We start from the raw sequence: 23344 nt of genomic DNA, 5'->3' as shown, positions 1-23344 counted from the left end.
TGCACAACTTCAGAGGTTGGTGATATCAGTTTTCCTATACTTTGTCTGTGGTGATCCCACCTTCACCAGCCAGTCGTCAGTTGTGGACCTCCTCCAGACGATGGCAAACCTCCAGACATTGTTGAGGGTTTTTAGTCCAAATCAAAGTCCCACCTAACTCCTTTGCAGACATACATTCTTTGGGGCAGTCCTGGACACAGAGTGCACAGCTTTCTCTCCACTACAACAATAACAGGACATTTGCGCTATGATCCGAAGGTTTCATGCTTGGTCCTGGATCACAGTGAGAGCAGCTCTGAGCCTTCTTGGCCTCTTGTCCTCTTGTCCTCGTGCATCCTTCTCGTCAGCTATGCCAAGTAGCATGTGCATACTTTGCAATGGAATTTGAAGTTCCAGTGGGCCAAGCATCAGGGTAGTCTGATCGATGCCATTCTGTTCTAGGACAAGATAGCTTAAGATTTGCAGTAGTGGCTGCTTGAATGCAATTGATCCAGCGGTAGCCCCCTCTTTTTCCCCTCCCACAGGTGAGAGGGGTGACAAACCCACCTCTGCTGGGCTAGTATTGTCATCCGGGGGAAGTGGAGGTCAGGAAACTCTAGTTTGGGCCAGTTCCACCTCAGTTTGCTTGAGTTGTGGCCCATTTATTGGACTCTGAAGGTCTTCCTACTGGCAGTGAAGGAGAGGCCAGTGTATATTCTCCCAGGCAACACAACAGCCATGTGGCACTGCATCAAGCAGTCCTCTGTCATGAGGCTCTGTGCCTCTGGGGATGGCTGAACCAGCAAAGGCATGATCCTGCTTGCAAACCACTTACCAGGGTCCCTGAATGTCAGAGCAGATAAACAGAGCAGGTGGTGTCTGGCGGATCACAAGTGGCGGTTATACCTCAAGGTTGGGCATCTTCTAAGAGTCTGAAGAACCATGGCTAGATATTTTTGCCACTGCTGAGTGTAGAAAAACTGGTCTTCTTTACAGATGCCCCACTTTTTGCCCCCTTTCAGAACTACTAGCTGCTGATTTTCGACTCTTGACTGTGCACAGAGGCCTGCTAATCAGACCCCAGTGCCAGTGCTCTTTCCCTAAAACAAATGTCTTATTGATTACAATTGGCAAAGGACTTTAGCACTCCTATAAGTACCTAGCAGATGGTACCTCTTTTACCTAGGGCATAGCTACTAAAGAGTGCCCCTAAGGGCTGCCGCATATCTTATGCCACCCTAAGGGAGCCACACAAATATTGCACTCAGACAGCCATCCCAGACTGCTTGTCAGGGTGCAGATCCTGAGTGAAAACACAACATGGCACATTCATTGTGTGCCTTGCAAAAGTCACTGCATGTATTATATGCAAGTCACCCCACACCAGGTCTTAAGAGCCCTAAGGCAGGGTGCATTATAAGTGAGGGCATGTCTTCATGAGCAAGTATGCCCCTGTAATGTCTTATTCTATTGCTAGATATTGCAAGAAAACAGGGAATCCATCTTAAGTTATGTACTGGACACTGGTCATCACGAGTGTTCAAGCTACATGATGGCTGTACGGAAAATAATGTTTTTTGGTATCAAATACTTTGTCTTAAAAACTCCATACTGATGCCAGTATTGGATTTATTATGGCATGCATCTAGAGGGCACCTTAGAGGTGCCCTCTAAAAACCAGCTAGTCCACTAGTGTGCTGGCCGACTGGTATCATTCATCCTGCCACCACATACTAGTTTCTGACCCCCTGGCGTTGAGAGTCCCTGCTCTCTGAGATCAGAAACAGTGCCTGCTTTGCAAGGAGTTATCACCTCCGCCAACAGGATGGCTTTTAAATCTGCATACCAGGGTCAGGGACTTAAAAGTCCCTGCTGCCTTTGATATACAACCCCAGCTTCCCTCAGACCTGTGAGAGGTGACGGCCCTGCCCTGAAACCCATCTGGCACCAGGACAAGAGGAAAACTTGCTATGCTGGAGACGTGTTGCACTTCCAGGCTGGGCACACCTCTAGGGTGACCAGCCTGAAGTGAACACAAAATTAGGAATTCCACCATCTTGCATGTGGTGGAATTAGGAATTCTGGCAAAGGCTGATGCCTACAGGAAGTTGTCATGTAGCGGGTGTAGTGACCCCAGGGGTAGGTAAGCCATTGGCTACTACCCTTCACAAATTGAGTATTTAGGGGACCCCCTGATACCAGGACTTAATATTTCGACGGACAAAGAGGAGTGGACAAAGTTGAGTGCTGACCCTAGAATAGAGGATCAACAACTAACTTGGCTTCAACCCTGCCAGCCTGCCTGCTGCCCCCAACAACCATGGAAGAAGCAGACTTGTTCGTCCTGTCGCTGTGCAGACTCCTAGAAACCGGAAACCCAGAGGGCTGCCAGTGCTTCACTAATCACCAGAGAATCTCCCTTGGAGTAGAGGAGCTACTCCTCTGCAGCCACAGGCACCAAAGAAGCAAGGTCTAGTTCACCGTACTGTCACTCACCAGGACTACCGACGCAGCAGTCACCCAGGAAGAGGTCACCATACTCCTCTTGGTCAGATCCGTCCTCCCTCCATGTGAGGACACCAGGACTGTCTGGAGCCGCACAGCACCAAGCCCTGTGGTACTGGACCCCTTGCAACAGCCAAGGCTTGTTGTGTCCAGTCCAGACACCAATGCCTAGGAAAACCAATCTTCACTTCTTGGGACTTCAGGGACAGTGAGACCCACATTGAGTGGCCCAGGTGTCCTGTTTGCCCCCTTCTGTGGAACCCAAGACCGAGTGAGTCCCTGACCGCTGCCGCCCAACACCTCAATGTGCCTCTGCACCCATGCCTCACAGCCAAAGTCCCAGGGAAGTGACCATGTTCACGAGGTCCTGAGACCCACAAGAGCCATGCCCGTGTCTGGCCAGACTGGACTTTCAGTTGCCGCCCACAGCCTCTTTCTGCAGGCCCCCTCCAACTGCAAGTGGCTCCAGCACAAGAACCCGATGTCAAAAGACACCACTGCGTCCGAGCCCCAAGCCTGAGAAGTAGACCAACTGTCTGTACGTGCCCGAGCACCTCAAGGGTTGAACCCCCCTGCGGGTTTTCCCAGATTGGACCCCCAGTCCCTGCTTGCAGCCTCTTTCTAACCAGACTGATCTTCTTTGAAGTGAACAGGACACCTGAAGCCGTAACACACCTCTGCACCCGGACACCCCGGAGCTCCCGAGTTGACCTGTTGGTTTGGCCTTGCCCCATATTTACCTTCAGCCCTGAAGAACAGCCCTGTAAGTCACTGACAAGTAACCGAATGCAGTACGTTTCCCCCATAAGATAACATTACCTCTCCAGAAATTGCACTGTCAACTTTTGAAATGTATAAAAATTCAAATCTGTGTTTACATGATTCTAATGATCTTGGTATCTAAACTCATATAAAATACATGTTATAAATTGGTATTTGATTTCTCTGAGTGTGTGTCTCGCTTACTGGCTTTGTGTGTGCTGCAATACATGCTTAAATCTATCCTTTGATAAGCCTAACTGCATGCCCACACTACCACAAAAGAGCTTTTAGGGCTATTTTAAACCCTGTCAGCCAATAAGGGTTGTCCTAGACTATCTGCATAGTGTCCCTATGCATTGGTACACTACATAGATAGCCAGCTTCCTACTTAGAGAACGTGTAATGTTGACAGTTTTGCATGTTAGAGTTTCTGCAAGATGGCTCATTAGGAGCTGCATTCTAGCTGGCCTGAAACATGGGACTATTGTACGACGCCCCTGCACTATGTCCCTTCTTCTTCTGCCCAGAGGTCTGAATAAAATGGCAAACTAACAAATCATCCTAGTAGCTTTGAATTGGGCCACAAGAGTATGGTGCCCGGGCCTTCTAGGCATGATAATTTCTCCTCCGTTCAGGCTGTTACTTTGTGTGGACTTCCTGTCAAAGCAAGAGTGCAGGGCTTTCCACCCAAAGCTATGGGATCAACAGCCAAATGCATAGACATTGAGTGGCAGCAGTTGACTGATTTACCATCTAAAATGGTGGATGCGATTCTGGCCGCCAGCTGCCCTTCCATGAAGTCCGTTTATGTAAAGGGGCTGGGACAAATATGTGAGCTGTTATGGCTTGTGCACAATTTACCCCTTAGAAACCAAGCTACTATACATTCTTTGTATCTTTTGTTGTTGGCCCAGCATGGCACTATTAATCATTGTTTGTTGACATTTTTGGCCTTTCGAAGTTTGCTGGACCAACCCTTGTTAAGTCACCCGGTGTGTTGAGATTTATTAAAGATTTGACACACTTGTTCTCCCAGACTGATTGTGGTGCCACAGTGGGGCCCTAACTTAGTCTTTCTCACATGTGTGTCTTTCTAGTTGATGCATAGCTGCTTGCTGCGTCTCCTGACCTTAGACCATCTTCCTTATTGCAATTATGTCAGCCCTTCCTGTGAGTGAACTGTTGGGACTTTCACTGCAACCATCCTACAACATCTTTTTCCTGGACAAGTTTGTGCTAAGGACTCTGACTGCCTTCTTACCAAAAGTCGTTACTCCCTTCCACATCGGGCAGTCCATCACTCTTCCAGCATTCTTTTCTCCCCTTTACGTCTCTAAAGATAAGGAGATGCTCCATTTATTCATACCCTGAAAGGGTTTTAAGCTTCTATATTACTTGTACCAAGGACCATCGAGTGGGCAAGCAATTCTTTGTGGGGTTCTCCTTAGTGAAGAAAGGGAAGGTGGTGCAGAAGAGGACCCTGTCAAGGTGGATAGTAATCTCCTTTAAGATCTGCTACTCACTGGCCAAGAAACAGCCTTCAGAAGGTCTGAGAGCCCAGTTCACCAAGGCTAAGGCTGCTATCGCTGCATTGGCATATGGAGTGCCTATCCAAGGCATCTGCCACGCTTTCACGAAGCGCTACTGCTGTGCTAGACTTTATCATCTGAGTCCACCCCACAGACCCTTCACCTAGGGAGGTACTGTTTTGGTATCTATTCTAAGATGTGGAATCTACAGTTAGAAGTAGCCATCAGAAGAACAAGTTATTTACCTTTCGTAATGCTGTTTCTGGATAGTACTCTAACTGCAGATATCTCACTGCCCTTCTACCTTCCTGTTCTGTTGTGACTTGGTCTTTAACATATAAAACAAATTATTAAAAAACATTCTCAAGTTAGCATTCAGCACACTGTCTACAACAGTTGTTTATGCTCCGTTTCTGAGAGTGCAGAAAGAGTAAAAGAGAAAATACAAACATCAGCATGCAGGGTTCCACTTCTATGTGCCTCTCCTGCAATTCGTCTGGGGATGTGTAGTGTCAGCACAGAACCATACAGTGCCACCTAGTGTCGCACTGTAGCCTTGCTTTGGAAAAAAAAAAGTTTTCAGTTTTGGGCGTGGGTAGTATTCAAATGTGAGGACTCTGTGGTTGGAGTATTCACCAGAAAGAGCATTATCGAAGGTAAGTAACTTGTTCTTTCAGTGTTCATGCCTTCTTAGTCTACTTCCATTTCACAGTGCTCTCCTAAGTCTCTAATATGTCCAGTACAACAGAATGTGATGCAGCCAGGATTGCTAGGTCGTGCTTTTTCAATGCCTCCATACGTACGTACCTCTAACCAGGACAGATTGTGTCCTCCCAGGTTTTTACATTCTTTCCCTGCATTCTGGATGGCAAGAGCTGGAGCTGATAACAGGTAATCATGCTGCGTGTATTGTCTTGACTGAAAACAGACCCTGACAACCAACGCAACATGTTGCTAATAAATGCCAGCACAACAGAGAAGGAAGCTGTGGTAGTGTGGCAAGGGTACAGCTGTGACAGGTACTTGACATATATTCCTGAATCAAACCAGACATATTCATGGTCTCTGTGGCAGAGCCGCAGGTACAGAATGATAGAATGATACAAGTTACCATGTCCTAGGGGCAAGTGCAAGGACACATTGAGGGGGAACTGCTATTTTGTGCAAACTACGTACAGCTTCTACCAGTGAGGGAGTGTGCTTCTGCAGTAAAGAATGTCAAACGCCCAGAAGCCACTTTATGGGCCTCCCTTGAAAACTGTGTTTCATGTGTTTTTGTGTAGAAGTGAATGGAGGTTTGTTTGACTTGTGGAAATATGGGATTGAAGAGTTAATTTGGTGTGTTAGTACTTGTGAAGTTTGAATATCTTTTCTTTTTCTCTGCCTACCTGTTCTCACGCCCTTCTCTTTTTGCAGGTTGATCGCTCAGTAACAGGGCTCATCGCTCAGCAGCAGTGCGTGGGTCCCCTACACACACCTCTGGCTGATGTGGCTGTGGTTGCTCTGTCTTACTTTGATAAAGTGGGAGCCGCAACTGCTATTGGAGAGCAGCCAATCAAAGGACTGCTAGACCCTGCAGCAGGGGCCCGCATGACTGTTGGAGAGGCATTAACAAATCTGGTTTTTGCCCGTGTCACCAATCTGAAGGTGAGAATAATTCAGCATTGTTATGCAAAGCAAGAGTTATCTTGCGATCTCAACTATGCCTTTTTTGTTTTATATCTGATGCACTCTGACTCTGTTCTGTTTGGGGTGGTATTGTTTCAGTTGGAACAAAATTGTCTTGATGGAGGTGATGTTGTCGCAGTATAGTTAACCTGTCTTCCAGGGGGAGAGTAAGTGGGAAATTGAGGGCGAGTCATCTTACTACAGTAGAATCACACATTCTGCCCTAGCATTTGCCTGAATTACATTACCCAACACCATGCCTTAGAAGTGTGCTCTTACTATATGGTGCACTCTGAAAAATCATGTGCACATAAGATGGACATATACATTGGAGGACGAATGAGGCACTTTGACAGAGGACCAGATGATAGTGCTTGATGCGTATACCTTATAATACTGTATGCCCACCTGTCATTGTGCTGATATTATTTTGTAGTTCAGGTTGACCCCATATTCTTTTTTTTTTTTATTTTTTTTTATTATTATTAAATGTGGCGTCAGCCATAAACCCTCAGTGTCCCCTAACATGACCGCTATCTTAGATTCTTTTTTCCTGTTTTGGGTTTGGACGTGCGCCAAGGCAGCTAACAAAGAAGTTGCCAAAACTTAATCAAGAGAAAACTGAACTTGCTGAGAGAACATTTGAGAATGATGCTCGATGGAGGTTTCAGAGATACTTTGGGAACTTCAACACAGTTGGCAATTGAAATTTTGTGAATGAGGGGGACGTAGGATTCTGTAATGCCATTTTGTATTATAATTGAAATTCTACCCAAGCTGACATGAAAAGTGCACATTCAACAGTGAACATTCAAATTATAGTTTGATTTACAGAGGGCTGTAAATCCAAGGTTTTCCCTGCTTGTTCACTGTTCAAACTCAAAGCCCTTGTTCATAGGGACAAAGTATTACTTGCCTTTTGAGCACCTTCAGACATGGAAGTGTTTCTGACCCAAAGAAGCAAAAAAAAGCCTTCTGTCAACAGTGAAATTGGTTTCTCAAAGGATGATGTTAAGGCAGAGGAAGCTCGGGGCATACACTAGGCTGACTCAAACCTTGAGGAAATTGCTCCAAAGGTTGAAAGTTTGGCTCATAAAAAGCAGACCATAAGTCTTCAGTGCCTCAAGATAATAATACAAAAACTGTCCTCCATCAAGAGGCAAGGCTTGAAAGCTGCTGACTGAAATGCTGAAAAAGCAGACTCGCAGAAAAAGAAGCCTTTGATGCCGAAAATGTCTTCAGTTGAAGGCCTTCAAGGCCCTTCCCATCTTACTGGGTCCCTGATAAGGAATTGCCATGAAGCATCGGCTTGGCTTCCAAGCGTGATTGAGCTTGAAAGGGGATGAAGGCCCAGGTTGCCTTGAAGGGAATAAAACATGATGAGAAAGATACCTCATCAGCATTGAGAGGAAGAAAACACGAGGCAGAAATCAAACACCTTACCAAAAAGAAAACGGTTTTTTGAGGAACACCAGGTTTGTAAGCCTCTGGGAGATGAACAAAAAAAAAAAGACAATATATAGAACTCCACAAAATGTAAAACACCACATGAAGTGAACCAGGACAAAGTAGTGGCTGAGAAGTTAGAATTAACACATCCTGAAGCAGGGAAGGTAGATTGCTATGTCAATGAGGAAGAGAAGATTGAGGCAGACTTAACACAAGTGGAGGTGCATATGTATCGCTGCAGACCATCCCCAATTGATGATATCCATGTACCAAGAAGTAGTAAAGGGGACAGTAGGTGCCTTTGGGATCTAGATGGCTTTGAGCCCTGTGCAAAAAAAACTGCTCTTGATGATGCTCCCTACAACTGAGACGGGAAGTTTTCAATAGGACAGCAACATTTAAAGTATGACACCCAGAATGAAAGATGCATAGGGCATCATCTCAAGACTTGTAAGTACATCCAGTCACATTTTAAGTGAGGGTCTACAGCCAGGAAGAGGGCTGTGTCACCAATCTGTATAGAGCCACAATCAGACAAAGGTACTAAAGGGCTGGAGGCAGTGTGGAGAAAACAGAAAGGGCTGCAGCCATCCAGTGGCATACTGACATTTCATATGCCGTCCTGAAGAGATATGTTCCTCGGCACGGGGAGGATACTGATGACTTCATGTCTCACCTACTGGAAGAGTACCAGAGGAGAGGGGGAAGGCAGTAATTGAGGAGGGCACAATTTTGCAAATGTGTGCCTCACATCAGCACTAGATTCAGCAGATACAGCTAGCAGACAACTCTTCAGGGGCACTGTACTCTGCCTGTATGCCTGTCAACACGTTTTGGGTTGCAGATCAAAAGTCCAGACAAACATTATCAATATGAAAATACCATCCCAGAAGAAGACAAGACCCTGGAGAGCATGAAAAAAATGATGCTGCAAAAGCAATGGATGCTCTGCAGACATTAGTCAAAGGGGATGGTATCTGTGTGAAGCTAGCCGTTTATGTGGTATGTGAATACCGTGTGAAGGATCCAGGGGTTCCCCAGTGAGTGGACAGGGCTTGCTATGCAATCTCAAAGTGCTCTATTTACGGGTAGTGTGGTAGAGCAGCCTTAGGCTTAACACAGAGGAGTGAAGACGTCTACAAATACCCACAACAGTCAATAAGTGAGACACATGACTCAAAAAGGAGATCCACACCAATGAATAAAAATAGCAAATATCTTTATATATGTTTAGGCATCAGAGACAAATCATTCAGGTAAGTACATTTTTGAATAGTAATTCTTTTCACTTTAAAAAAAGTGGACACAGTGCAATTTCTGAGTTCTGCAATGTTATCCTATGGGAGAAAAAACAAGTTCTGCAAACAGGTAGAGTACAGCGACTTACAAGACCAATCTGCAGGAGTTAAGGTGTGTAGCGGGCAAGGTTTAAGGCTGCACCCACAGTATACCCTCGGCGGCACCGGGGCGTCTGGGTGCAGAGTGCCCAGTGCGGTCCTATAGTGATTGGTGACTGCTGAAAGAGGCTCTGGCTAAGAGGCCAGTCGGGCTGAACTAAAAGCGGGGTTCAGGCCTCATGATGCTCGGGTACAGATTGTTTTTTTCACTTTTTTTCCTGCACCAAGACATCCAGCCTGCAATGCCAGCTTGACATGTGCTTGATGAGGGGCCCATTAGGGTGGCACAATTCCAGCTGCAGCCCTTAGGATCCTCCTTTAGTACTCCAGGCCCTAGGTACCAGGGGTACCGTTTACTCTGGACTTAGTTGGTGCTAAAGGTTTTTCCAATTGGGGAAACAGCTGTGCAGTTTTGGGAAAGAGCTCTGGCACTGGGGCCCTGGTTAGCAGGAATCCAGTGGACTTTCAGTCAGTCACATGATATACCAGGCAAAAAGTTGGGGGTTAACTGTGTCAAAAAGAGGCACTCTCCTACAGTATCACTGTTAAAGGGGGACGGAGTGTTACGCGGTTCCTACTTTGGTAACAGGACCGTATGTTTAGTACTGCAACACCATGGAGTGTGAGAGACCGAGTGCAATCCACACCTTTTAGTAGCTGTCAGCCTAACTCTTTTCTAGCTCACACTGCCTCACTCAGGTGATTATGGCAACCTGCATTACGATCAGGGTAAAGAAGATAATCCAACCAAGATGTATGTGTTTCTAGATGATCTAGAGATTCCTACCTACCCTATGTCTATATCTGAGAGCATAGTGGTTGTAACCCTGTGACTGGCCCAACATAAGGGCGGAGCCCCAAATGTCTCCTGGGCGGGCAGCATAAGTTAGCATATTGCGTACCTCGCATCAGAGCGTTAGACATAAAATACTGATTATACATAGTGCAATAGCTGATTAGCTGAGCATCGTGTTCCTTGCTCTCCTAGAATAAAAGCAAACTGATAAAATGTGTAAAAAGCCGTTGCTGAAAAGCAGCCTTGCTAACAAATAAAATGTAAATAAAACATGAACTTAAAAACTAAGCTAAAACAGGGATGACCAATCTGAGCCTAAAAGGGTCCTCACAACAGGAGGGGACCATTTTAGATTCCTCAGGTTCAGAATCAATCTGCAGGGAGCTTGTTCCACAAAGCTACACAATATTAACAACCTTAACAGACAAACATGTTTGTGAGGCAGGGGCAAAGCAAGAGGTAGTACCTCTTGGGGAGGGCAGTTCTACAGATTTCCAAGTGCCTCGATGCTGCCTGCTCCCATGCACTTAAAACCTGGGGGAGGGTGTTTATTACGACAATCTGATAGACTTCTAGTTGCAGATTCCTTACCTTAGGATTTTCCCCCAGGTATCAGACTGGATCCGGAGATGTTTTCTTCGAGGAATACCCTTGCACGTCGGTAGGTGGCGTTGGTTGACTCGGAGGTTGTCATAGTCACCGTGATGACATCAGGAGCAGTACATAGATGCTGCCTCAGCACAGTGACGTCAGCTCTTTTCTTTCCGCGCCCCGCGCTGATCCAGAGAGAGCTACCCTGGTCGCCTTTTGACCGACTTCAACCGTTTTGTTGAGTTTTCTGGTGAGTTTTGGTGCGTCAAGATGTCCCCGAAGACCAGTTTCAAGCCATGCGAGGACTGTCACCGCATGATGTCGGTCACGTCCTGCATTGGGTCTGTTTGTGGTGCCTCAAGCATGACTAGGACCCAAAGTCGTGCTTCGAGTGCCAGGCCATGCACCCGAAGGCCTTGAGGGGAGCAGTCCCTCAAGCTGATGGCGGCCCCACACTCGACTCTCCGTAAGTCACGGTCTCGCTCGAGAGGAAGGTCTGAAGACTGTTCGCGGAGCCTCCACCATTCCTCTTCATCCAAGTCTTTGGGTACAGGTAAGAAGAAGTAATCGAAGCGGTCCCGTCACCCTTCGACTTTGCCCTGTCGATCGGCTGACGTGGCGCAGGAGGAGTGTTGACGCTCAAGGCCTCAGTCTGCGGAGCCTATTTCTGGGTCCGCTGCGCGTTTCCCCGAATTTCCGGGATCCGGTGCGACCCCCGCCCAATTGAGGAAATTTTACGAGGCCATGCGCCTCATTTTTGGGCAGACCGACCCAGATACAGGATGTTCGGGCGAAAAGGGGTTTGTGCGAGGGGCCTTGGGGTTCCGCACCGGCATCTTCGGCTCTGGCCACCGAACATCCTTCCGGATCTACGCCGACGCCGGTCACACCACAGAGACCTTCCTTGGTGCTGGTTCGTTTGTCGACTCTCCCGACGTCGGTGGTGCCCACCATAGACGATGAACCGATCCTTATTCCCCACGACTTGGAGTCAGACCGGCGTCAGCCGATGCTGCCTCTAACTTCAATGGGGCCTTCTCACCCCAGGTCAAATTTTTTTCTTATGGGTACAAATTAGGGGAAGGATTGGAGGGGTCCCTGTACCTTTGTGAATCCCAGAATAACCCTTCTTTGGACTGGGCTCAGGAATTAGACGAGGACACTTCTCCAGATGCTGGCATGCTTTCTCCCCCTACCGTGGCTACGGCAGAGGGAGCAACATATGCTATGGTGGTCAGTAGGGTGGCTGAGGTCCTTGGCCTTGAGCTACCTACTGTATCCTGACAGATGTACTTCTGCCAGGTGCTTCCACATCTGAGCCCCTTTTGCCATCCAATGACGTCCTCACCGATGTCCTTTTGGGTACTTAGTCGAGACCCAACAGGGGCTCCTGTGAATAGGACTATCGCATGCCTCCATCGGCCCACCCCGAATGACCCTAAATTCCTGTCCAACACCCCACGCCTCAGTCTTGTCATCCAGGCTGCTTCTTCCTCGGGCGCATTCCTTCTGCACCCCTGGATAGGGAATCAAAAAGGCTGGAACAGTTTGTAAAGAAGTTGTTTTTTTCCTCCAGTCTCACGCTGCGGTCCGTGAACACCGCATGCCTGTTGGGCCGCTATACCCACTCTTTATAGGATACGGTTGTGCATGTTCTGCCGCAGATACCGGAGGAGGCCCGTGCTATCGTCTCCCAAGCTGTTAACGATGGGAGAGATGCAGAGAAGTTATCGATTCGATGTGGGCTGGACACGACCGACTCTTTAGGCAGATCAGTTGCTATGACGGTGGCCTTTCGGCGCCATGCCTGGTTAGTACTTCTGGTTTTTCGGGGGATGTCCAACAGACTCTCTTGTACATGCCCTTTGATGGCTCCCGTCTCTTTGGAAACAAGGCAGACTCTGCGTTGGAGAGGTTTAAGGAGTCCCGAGCTACAGCTTGGTCCCCTGGCCTTTCCACTACTCCTCACCCCCAGCAGTCCGCCTTTTGCCCCTTTCGTGGCCACAGAAGGGGATCTGTCACGTTTCCCACCCAGCCTCTGTGCCACTCATGCTGTTCCGCTCCTGTGTGGCCGGGGACGCTGAATCCCACAAGCGCGTGGGACAGGAAACCAGAGGTCCGCCCAGTCCACCCCTGCCCCCCGCTGCAGCCTCCAAACCCTCCTAGTCCATCCCCTCACTCCAATCCAGTTGGCAGCAGGATTCACCATCACCTGCCCCACTGGGAATCCATCACTACGGACAGGTGGGTTTTGCAGATAGTTCGAAAGGGCTAGTCCCTCCCTTTCGAATCTACCCCACCAACCATGCCTCCATCAATCAGCCAACTCTCGGAGGATCATTTGGTACTTCTCCGCCAGGAAGTCACGGCTCTCTTGGCCACGGGACCCATAGAGAAGGTCCCTGTGCCAAAAGTAGGTGGTTGTTGTTATTCCTGCTACTTTCTGGTGCCGAAAAAGGACAAGGGCTTATGTCCTATCCTAGACCTTCGGTACCTCAACTACTACCTCAGGAAGGAGAAATTCAAAATGCTCCCCCTGGCTCAGGTCCTTTCTGCCTTAGACCCAGGAGACTGGATGGTAGTGTTGGACTTGCAAGATGCTTATTTCCACATTCCCATCCTGCCTGCCCACAGACGTTACATGCGATTCATGTTAGGTCACAAGCACTATCAGTTTACCGTGCTCCCCTTCAGCCTTACCAGCGCCCCTTGGGTGTTCATGAAAGTGTTGGCGGTGGTTGCAGCTCATCTGCGCAGGTTGGGTGTTTCAGTTTTCCCCTACCTTGACAACAGGCAGTTAAAGGCCGACTCGACCCAGAAAGTCATCTTCCACCTTCAGACCACGGCGAACCTCCTGCACACGCTAGGGTTCACTGTAAACATGCCGAAGTCACACCTGACTCCCTCCACACTCTCCTTTTCATCTGAGCTGTTGTGGACACAGTGCAGTTTTGGGCCTATCCTCCCAAAAAGCGAGTCCAAGATATTCAGGCTATGATTCCGATCTTTCAGCTTCTGTCATGGGTTTTGGTGAGACTGACTCTGAGGCTGCTAGGCCTCATGGTCTCCTGCATCCTGCTAGTGGTATATGCCAGATGGCATATGCAGGCTCTGCTTTGGGATTTGAAGTTCCAGTGGGCGCAGCATCAGGGGAATCTCTCAAACATGGTCCAGATCTCAGAGGGGGACTGCAAAAGACCTGCAGTGGTGGCTTTCGAATCCGCATTGGGTCCACAGCAGATCCCTCTCCCTTCCCCAGCCAGACCTATCCATAGTGACAGATGAGTCACTTCTGGGTTAGGGTGGCCACATGGGAGAGGCGGAGATCAGAAGCCTCTGGTCTCCGGCGGAGTCTGGGCTCCATATCAATCTCCTGGAGCTTCGGGCGATCAGGCTTGCGTTGAAAGCATTTATTCCCTTTCTCCAAGGGAAGGTATTGCAGGTGTTCACGGACAATAATACAGCCATGTGATACTGCGACAAACAGGGTGGAGTTAGGTCCTGGACCCTTTGAGGAGTCTCTACACCTCTTGACATAGCTGGAACATCAGGGCATTACCCTGGTGGTTCAACATCTGGCGGGTTCTCTCAACGCCAGTGCGGACAAACTCAGCCGGCGATGCACAGCTGATCACGAATGGTGTCTCCATCCGGAGGTGGCGCAAGGCCTCTTTCAGCATTAGGAGAGCCTTGGTTAGATCTGTTGGCCTCCACAGAGAACGCGCAATGTCAGCTGTTCTGCGCGTTGGAGTTTCCAAGGTGGACCTCGCTCAGAGACACTTTTCGTCTCAAGTGAAACTCCGGCCTTCTTTTCGCCTATACCACTTATACCCTGCTCAAGAAGATCAATAATGACTGAGCCCAAGTCATCTTGGTGGCTCCGGACTGGGCACGGAGAGTATGGTATCCAGAACTATTGAGCATGGGCACCGATCCTCCACTCAGACTGCCTCTTCAGGCGGTTCTCCTGTCACAGCAACAGGGGATGGTTCTCCACCCGAACCTGTCCAATCTCCACCTTCATGGGTGGAGATTGAGTGGCGGCAGTTGACTTTTGATCTTCCGCCTGAAGTCTGCGATGTTATCTTGGCAGTCAGGCATCCCTCTACAAAGAAAATGCATACATTTGTGGCATGGTGCACCAACAAATCTGTTGATCCACTGTCTGAGGTTCTTTTGTTCATTCCTTCTTTGGCCCTGCAGGGCTCTGCTTTGGGCACCTTTAAAGGGTATTTATCTGCCATTTCTGCCTTTCTTAGGCTACCTGACCAGCCTTCACTCTTCAAATCTCCTAATAAATAGATTGAATAGATTCCTTAAAGGTCTCACACATTTGTTGCCTCCCACTCCATTTATCATACCTCAGTCGGCCCTCAATCTTATCTTTACTTACTTAATGTGTGCTCCCTTTGAGCCGATGCACAATTGTCCTTTACAGCTCCTCACTTTCAAGACTGTCTTTCTTGTTGCCATCGCTTCTGCTTGCAGAGTGACTGAGCTTCAAGCTCTTTCTTCCAAGCCTCTATTCTTGTCTGTACACCCTGACAAAGTGATGTTACGTACTAAGGCTTCCTTCTTTACCAAGGTTGTTACACCTTTTCATGTAGGCCAGTCCATCACCTTGCCTACTTTTTACGCATCCCGACATCCTTTCCATGAGGAGAAGAGACTCCACCATCTGGACCCAAAAAAGCGCTGGCCTTCTACCTTAATCGTACTGAAGATTTCCAGGTGTCTGATCAACTCTGTCAGGTATGTGGTTGCGAAGAAAGGGAAGGCAGTGCAATAACATACCATCTTTAAGATGTGCTACGCTTTGGCCAAGAAGCAACTCCCTGAGGGCTTGCGTGCTCATTCCACCAGAGCAACTGCTGCTTCCACTGTGTTACAGGCGGAAATCCTGTCCTTTATATCTGTCAGGCTGCTACGTGGGCATCCCTGCACATGTTTACTAAACATTACTGCGTAGATAGTCAGGTCCGTCGGGAAGGCTACTTTGTTCGTTCGCTCCAGCAGGTCTTTCTAGTATGATCTTGGTTTGCAGCCCACCTCCGAGGATGGCATCGCTTGGGTATCTATCCTAAGGTAAGGAATCTGCAACTAGATGTCTCTATCAGATGTACAAGTTACTTACCATTGGTAACAAGATATCTGGTAGAGACATATTCTAGTTGCAGATTTCCTTACCAATCCACCCCCCTTGCGAACTGATTTCTAGGGACAGAGATTCTCCCTTCAGGTCCTTAGCTCTGGCGCACCAACTTCAGTGTTCTTAGCGGCTCTGCGCTTCGGCGTGGAGAGTCATTAAAAGGAACTGACATCACTGCGCTGAGGCGGCGTCTATGTACTGCTCCCGACGTCATCATGGCGACTTTGACGCCAACAACGCCTGCGGAGTTGACTGACGCCACCTACTGACATGCAAGGGTATTGCTCGAAGGAAAACATCTCCGGATCCAGTCTGATGCTTGGGGGAAAATTCTAAGGTAAGGAATCTGCAACTAGAATACTTCTCTACCAGATATATCGTTACCAAAGTTAAGTAACTTGAACGTCAGCATGGTTCTAAGCCTATTGAATAGAATTTCTCAATAAACACCTACAATCAACTTAACCAAAAGTATAGAAATAACCAGATACTCCAGTTAGATGTTCAAGAACTATTACAAAAGACACTATAGAAATAGTGCCACTACAGGAGAAAAATACAGGGTTGTACCAAAACAAGATCTAACTGTGTGGATAGTCATGGACCTGTGGTTTGTGTACCATTTCATCAAAATCCAAAGATTTCAAATTACCTTCCAGAAAGCTGTACATTTACTGGAGGAGAATTAATAAATGGCAACTATAGATCTAAAGGATGTATACCTTCACCTCCTGAAACACCATTTTCTTCTCTGGTTTCTGCCAAGTGGGGAGCCTTATCAATTCAAGGTATTACTGTTTAGCATAAAATCCACCTCTGCAGGCTGTCTGGTGAAGGAGGTGAATTCTCTTGAACAATACCAAATAAACATTGAAGAAGTTGTGAGACGTTTGCATCCTCTGATGTTCACAGTAAATTGAAAAAAAAAAAAATCACCAGTCGAGATTAAAAGGTTTTTCTGGGGTGCAGATTCAGACGTGGTGAAAGCAATGGTGTGACCTACTTTGAAGAGAGTAAGTGTAGGAAGTTGGCTCTGTATGTGCTATTTCAAAGTAAGGAATAGCATGCACAGAGTCCAAGGGTTCCCCTTAGAGGTAAAATAGTGGTAAAAAGAGATAATACTAATGCTCTATTTTGTGGTAGTGTGGTCGAGCAGTAGGCTTATCCAAGGAGTAGTGTTAAGCATTTGTTGTACATACACATAGACAATAAATGAGGTACACACACTCAGAGACAAATCCAGCCAATAGGTTTTTATATAGAAAAATATCTTTTCTTAGTTTATTTTAAGAACCACAGGTTCAAATTCTACATGTAATATCTCATTCGAAAGGTATTGCAGGTAAGTACTTTAGGAACTTCAAATCATCAAAATTGCATGTATACTTTTCAAGTTATTCACAAATAGCTGTTTTAAAAGTGGACACTTAGTGCAATTTTCACAGTTCCTAGGGGAGGTAAGTATTTGTTAGGTTAACCAGGTAAGTAAGACACTTACAGGGCTTAGTTCTTGGTCCAAGGTAGCCCACCGTTGGGGGTTCAGAGCAACCCCAAAGTCACCACACCAGCAGCTCAGGGCCGGTCAGGTGCAGAGTTCAAAGTGGTGCCCAAAACACATAGGCTAGAATGGAGAGAAGGGGGTGCCCCGGTTCCGGTCTGCTTGCAGGTAAGTACCCGCGTCTTCGGAGGGCAGACCAGGGGGGTTTTGTAGGGCACCGGGGGGGGACACAAGCCCACACAGAAATTTCACCCTCAGCAGCGCGGGGGCGGCCGGGTGCAGTGTAGAAACAAGCGTCGGGTTTGTAATGGAAGTCAATGGGAGATCTAGGGATCTCTTCAGCGCTGCAGGCAGGCAAGGGGGGGGTTCCTCGGGGAAACCTCCACTTGGTCAAGGGAGAGGGACTCCTGGGGGTCACTCCTCCAGTGAAAGTCCGGTCCTTCAGGTCCTGGGGGCTGCGGGTGCAGGGTCTCTCCCAGGTGTCGGGACTTAGGATTCAAAGAGTCGCGGTCAGGGGAAGCCTCGGGATTCCCTCTGCAGGCGGCGCTGTGGGGGCTCAGGGGGGACAGGTTTTGGTACTCACAGTATCAGAGTAGTCCTGGGGTCCCTCCTGAGGTGTCGGATCTCCACCAGCCGAGTCGGGGTCGCCGGGTGCAGTGTTGCAAGTCTCACGCTTCTTGCGGGGAGCTTGCAGGGGTCTTTAAAGCTGCTGGAAACAAAGTTGCAGCTTTTCTTGGAGCAGGTCCGCTGTCCTCGGGAGTTTCTTGTCTTTTCGAAGCAGGGGCAGTCCTCAGAGGATGTCGAGGTCGCTGGTCCCTTTGGAAGGCGTCGCTGGAGCAGGATCTTTGGAAGGCAGGAGACAGGCCGGTGAGTTTCTGGAGCCAAGGCAGTTGTCGTCTTCTGGTCTTCCGCTGCAGGGGTTTTCAGCTGGGCAGTCCTTCTTCTTGTAGTTGCAGGAATCTGATTTTCTAGGGTTCAGGGTAGACCTTAAATACTAAATTTAAGGGCGTGTTTAGGTCTGGGGGGTTAGTAGCCAATGGCTACTAGCCCTGAGGGTGGGTACACCCTCTTTGTGCCTCCTCCCAAGGGGAGGGGGTCACAATCCTAACCCTATTGGGGGAATCCTCCATCTGCAAGATGGAGGATTTCTAAAAGTCAGAGTCACCTCAGCTCAGGACACCTTAGGGGCTGTCCTGACTGGCCAGTGACTCCTCCTTGTTTTTCTCATTATTTTCTCCGGCCTTGCCGCCAAAAGTGGGGCCTGGCCGGAGGGGGCGGGCAACTCCACTAGCTGGAGTGTCCTGCTGGGTTGGCACAAAGGAGGTGAGCCTTTGAGGCTCACCGCCAGGTGTGACAATTCCTGCCTGGGAGAGGTGTTAGCATCTCCACCCAGTGCAGGCTTTGTTACTGGCCTCAGAGTGACAAAGGCACTCTCCCCATGGGGCCAGCAACATGTCTCGGTTTGTGGCAGGCTGCTAAAACTAGTCAGCCTACACAGATAGTCGGTCAAGTTTCAGGGGGCACCTCTAAGGTGCCCTCTGTGGTGTATTTTACAATAAAATGTACACTGGCATCAGTGTGCATTTATTGTGCTGAGAAGTTTGATACCAAACTTCCCAGTTTTCAGTGTAGCCATTATGGTGCTGTGGAGTTCGTGTTTGACAGACTCCCAGACCATATACTCTTATGGCTACCCTGCACTTACAATGTCTAAGGTTTTGTTTAGACACTGTAGGGGTACCATGCTCATGCACTGGTACCCTCACCTATGGTATAGTGCACCCTGCCTTAGGGCTGTAAGGCCTGCTAGAGGGGTGTCTTACCTATACTGCATAGGCAGTGAGAGGCTGGCATGGCACCCTGAGGGGAGTGCCATGTCGACTTACTCGTTTTGTCCTCACTAGCACACACAAGCTGGCAAGCAGTGTGTCTGTGCTGAGTGAGAGGTCTCCAGGGTGGCATAAGACATGCTGCAGCCCTTAGAGACCTTCTCTGGCATCAGGGCCCTTGGTACTAGAAGTACCAGTTACAAGGGACTTATCTGGATGCCAGGGTCTGCCAATTGTGGATACAAAAGTACAGGTTAGGGAAAGAACACTGGTGCTGGGGCCTGGTTAGCAGGCCTCAGCACACTTTCAATTGTAAACATAGCATCAGCAAAGGCAAAAAGTCAGGGGGCAACCATGCCAAGGAGGCATTTCCTTACACAACCCCCCCCCAAACGAAAGAGGATGAGACTAACCTTTCCCAAGAGAGTCTTCATTTTCTAAGTGGAAGAACCTGGAAAGGCCATCTGCATTGGCATGGGCAGTCCCAGGTCTGTGTTCCACTATAAAGTCCATTCCCTGTAGGGAGATGGACCACCTCAACAGTTTAGGATTTTCACCTTTCATTTGCATCAGCCATTTGAGAGGTCTGTGGTCAGTTTGAACTAGGAAGTGAGTCCCAAAGAGGTATGGTCTCAGCTTCTTCAGGGACCAAACCACAGCAAAGGCCTCCCTCTCAATGGCACTCCAACGCTGCTCCCTGGGGAGTAACCTCCTGCTAATGAAAGCAACAGGCTGGTCAAGGCCATCATCATTTGTTTGGGACAAAACTGCCCCTATCCCATGTTCAGAGGCATCAGTCTGCACAATGAACTGCTTAGAATAATCCGGAGCTTTTAGAACTGGTGCTGAGCACATTGCTTGTTTCAGGGTGTCAAAGGCCTGTTGGCATTCCACAGTCCAGTTCACTTTCTTGGGCATTTTCTTGGAGGTGAGTTCAGTGAGGGCTGTCACAATGGATCCATATCCCTTCACAAACCTCCTGTAATACCCAGTCAAGCCAAGGAATGCCCTGACTTGAGTCTGGGTTTTTGGAGCTACCCAGTCCAGAATAGTCTGGATCTTGGGTTGGAGTGGCTGAACTTGGCCTCCACCTACAAGGTGTCCCAAGTAAACCACAGTTCCCTGCCCTATCTGGCATTTGGATGCCTTGATAGAGAGGCCTGCAGATTGCAGAGCCTTCAAAACCTTCCTCAGGTGGACCAGGTGATCCTGCCAGGTGGAGCTAAAGACAGCAATATCATCAAGATAAGCTGTGCTAAAGGACTCCAAGCCAGCAAGGACTTGATTCACCAACCTTTGGAAGGTGGCAGGGGCATTCTTTAAACCAAAGGGCATAACAGTAAACTGATAATGCCCATCAGGTGTGGAGAATGCTGTTTTCTCTTTTGCTCCAGGTGCCATTTTTATTTGCCAGTACCCTGCTGTCAAGTCAAAGGTACTTAGGAATTTGGCAGCACCTAATTTGTCTATGAGCTCATCAGCTCTTGGAATTGGATGAGCATCTGTCTTGGTGACAGAATTGAGCCCTCTGTAGTCCACACAAAACCTCATCTCTTTCTTTCCATCTTTGGTGTGAGGTTTGGGGACTAAGACCACTGGGCTAGCCCAGGGGCTGTCAGAGCGCTCAATCACTCCCAATTCCAGCATCTTGTGGACTTCCACCTTGATGCTTTCCTTAACATGGTCAGACTGTCTAAAGATTTTGTTCTTGACAGGCATGCTGTCTCCTGTGTCCACATCATGGGTACACAGGTGTGTCTGACCAGGGGTTAAGGAGAAGAGTTCAGGAAACTGTTGTAGGACTCTCCTACAATCAGCTTGCTGTTGGCCAGAGAGGGTGTCTGAGTAGATCACTCCATCTACTGTGCCATCTTTTGGGTCTGATGACAGAAGATCAGGGAGAGGTTCACTCTCTGCCTCCTGATCCTCATCTGTTACCATCAACAGATTCACATCAGCCCTGTCATGGAAGAGCTTAAGGCGGTTTACATGGATCACCCTCTTGGGGCTCCTGCTTGTGCCCAGGTCCACCAAGTAGGTGACCTGACTCTTCCTCTCTAGTACTGGGTAAGGGCCACTCCATTTGTCCTGGAGTGCCCTGGGAGCCACAGGCTCCAGAACCCAGACTTTCTGCCCTGGTTGGAACTCAACCAGTGCAGCCTTTTGGTCATACCAAAACTTCTGGAGCTGTTGGCTGGCCTCAAGGTTTTTGGTTGCCTTTTCCATGTACTCTGCCATTCTAGAGCGAAGGCCAAGTACATAGTCCACTATGTCCTGTTTAGGCTCATGGAGAGGTCTCTCCCAGCCTTCTTTAACAAGGGCAAGTGGTCCCCTTACAGGATGACCAAACAGAAGTTCAAAGGGTGAGAATCCTACTCCCTTCTGTGGCACCTCTCTGTAAGCGAAAAGCAGACATGGTAAGAGGACATCCCATCTCCTTTTGAGCTTTTCTGGGAGCCCCATGATCATGCCTTTTAATGTCTTGTTGAATCTCTCAACCAAGCCATTAGTTTGTGGATGGTATGGTGTAGTGAATTTATAAGTCACTCCACACTCATTCCACATGTGCTTTAGGTATGCTGACATGAAGTTGGTACCTCTGTCAGACACCACCTCCTTAGGGAAACCCACTCTGGTAAAGATACCAATGAGGGCCTTGGCTACTGCAGGGGCAGTAGTCGACCTAAGGGGAATAGCTTCAGGATACCTGGTAGCATGATCCACTACTACCAGGATATACATATTTCCTGAGGCTGTGGGAGGTTCTAGTGGACCAACTATGTCCACACCCACTCTTTCAAAGGGCACCCCCACCACTGGAAGTGGAATGAGGGGGGCCTTTGGATGCCCACCTGTCTTACCACTGGCTTGACAGGTGGGGCAGGAGAGGCAAAACTCCTTAACCATGTTGGACATATTGGGCCAGTAGAAGTGGTTGACTAACCTCTCCCACGTCTTGGTTTGTCCCAAATGTCCAGCAAGGGGAATGTCATGGGCCAATGTTAGGATGAACTTCCTGAACAGCTGAGGCACTACCACTCTCCTAGTGGCACCAGGTTTGGGGTCTCTGGCCTCAGTGTACAGGAGTCCATCTTCCCAATAGACCCTATGCGTTCCATTTTTCTTGCCTTTGGACTCTTCAGCAGCTTGCTGCCTAAGGCCTTCAAGAGAGGGACAGGTTTCTTGTCCCTTACACAGCTCCTCCCTTGAGGGTCCCCCTGGGCCCAAGAGCTCAACCTGATAAGGTTCAAGCTCCAAAGGCTCAGTTCCCTCAGAGGGCAGAACTTCTTCCTGAGAAGAGAGGTTCCCTTTCTTTTGCTGTGTTGCAGTTGGTTTCCCAACTGACTTTCCTTTCCTCTTGGTAGGCTGGGCCATTCTTCCAGACTCCAGCTCTACTTGTTCACCCTGTGCCTTGCACTGTGCTCTTGTTTTCACACACACCAGTTCAGGGATACCCAGCATTGCTGCATGGGTTTTTAGTTCTACCTCAGCCCATGCTGAGGACTCCAGGTCATTTCCAAGCAGACAGTCCACTGGGATATTTGAGGAGACCACCACCTGTTTCAGGCCATTGACCCCTCCCCATTCTAAAGTAACCATTGCCATGGGATGTACTTTTCTCTGATTGTCAGCGTTGGTGACTGTGTAAGTTTTTCCAGTCAGGTATTGGCCAGGGGAAACCAGTTTCTCTGTCACCATGGTGACACTGGCACCTGTATCCCTCAGGCCCTCTATTCTAGTCCCATTAATTAAGAGTTGCTGTCTGTATTTTTGCATGTTAGGCGGCCAGACAGCTAGTGTGGCTAAATCCACCCCACCCTCAGAAACTAGAGTAGCTTCAGTGTGGACCCTGATTTGCTCTGGGCACACTGTTGATCCCACTTGGAGACTAGCCATACCAGTGTTACCTGGATGGGAGTTTGGAGTGGAACCTTTCTTGGGACAGGCCTTGTCTCCAGTTTGGTGTCCATGCTGTTTACAGCTATGACACCAGGCCTTTTTGGGATCAAAGTTTTTACCCTTGTACCCATTGTTTTGTGAAGAGGCTCTGGGCCCACCCTCCTGTGCAGGTTTTTGGGGGCCTGTAGAAGACTCTTTACTATTTTTAGTTTTGGTTGTCTCATCACCCTTCCCCTGGGGAGTCTTTGTGACCCCTTTCTTTTGGTCACCCCCTGTTGAAGTCTTGGACACC

At 48.5% G+C, this 23344-nt stretch overlaps 1 protein-coding gene across 2 annotated transcripts in view; it reads left to right on the top strand.

Annotated features, from left to right (window-relative positions):
• The window catches only part of PFAS (phosphoribosylformylglycinamidine synthase), a 546904-nt gene that overhangs the window by 311986 nt on the left and 211574 nt on the right, over nt 1-23344 (top strand). For both annotated transcript variants that reach the window (XM_069244293.1, XM_069244295.1), the window contains one exon: nt 6192-6422. In XM_069244293.1, coding sequence (XP_069100394.1) covers nt 6192-6422 — 231 coding nt within the window. The remainder of the gene's footprint in view (nt 1-6191; nt 6423-23344) is intronic.

This window comes from Pleurodeles waltl, chromosome 7 (assembly GCF_031143425.1).
Source record: "Pleurodeles waltl isolate 20211129_DDA chromosome 7, aPleWal1.hap1.20221129, whole genome shotgun sequence".
Taxonomy (NCBI): domain Eukaryota; kingdom Metazoa; phylum Chordata; class Amphibia; order Caudata; family Salamandridae; genus Pleurodeles; species Pleurodeles waltl.
This window is presented reverse-complemented; position numbering and strand designations above follow the sequence as displayed.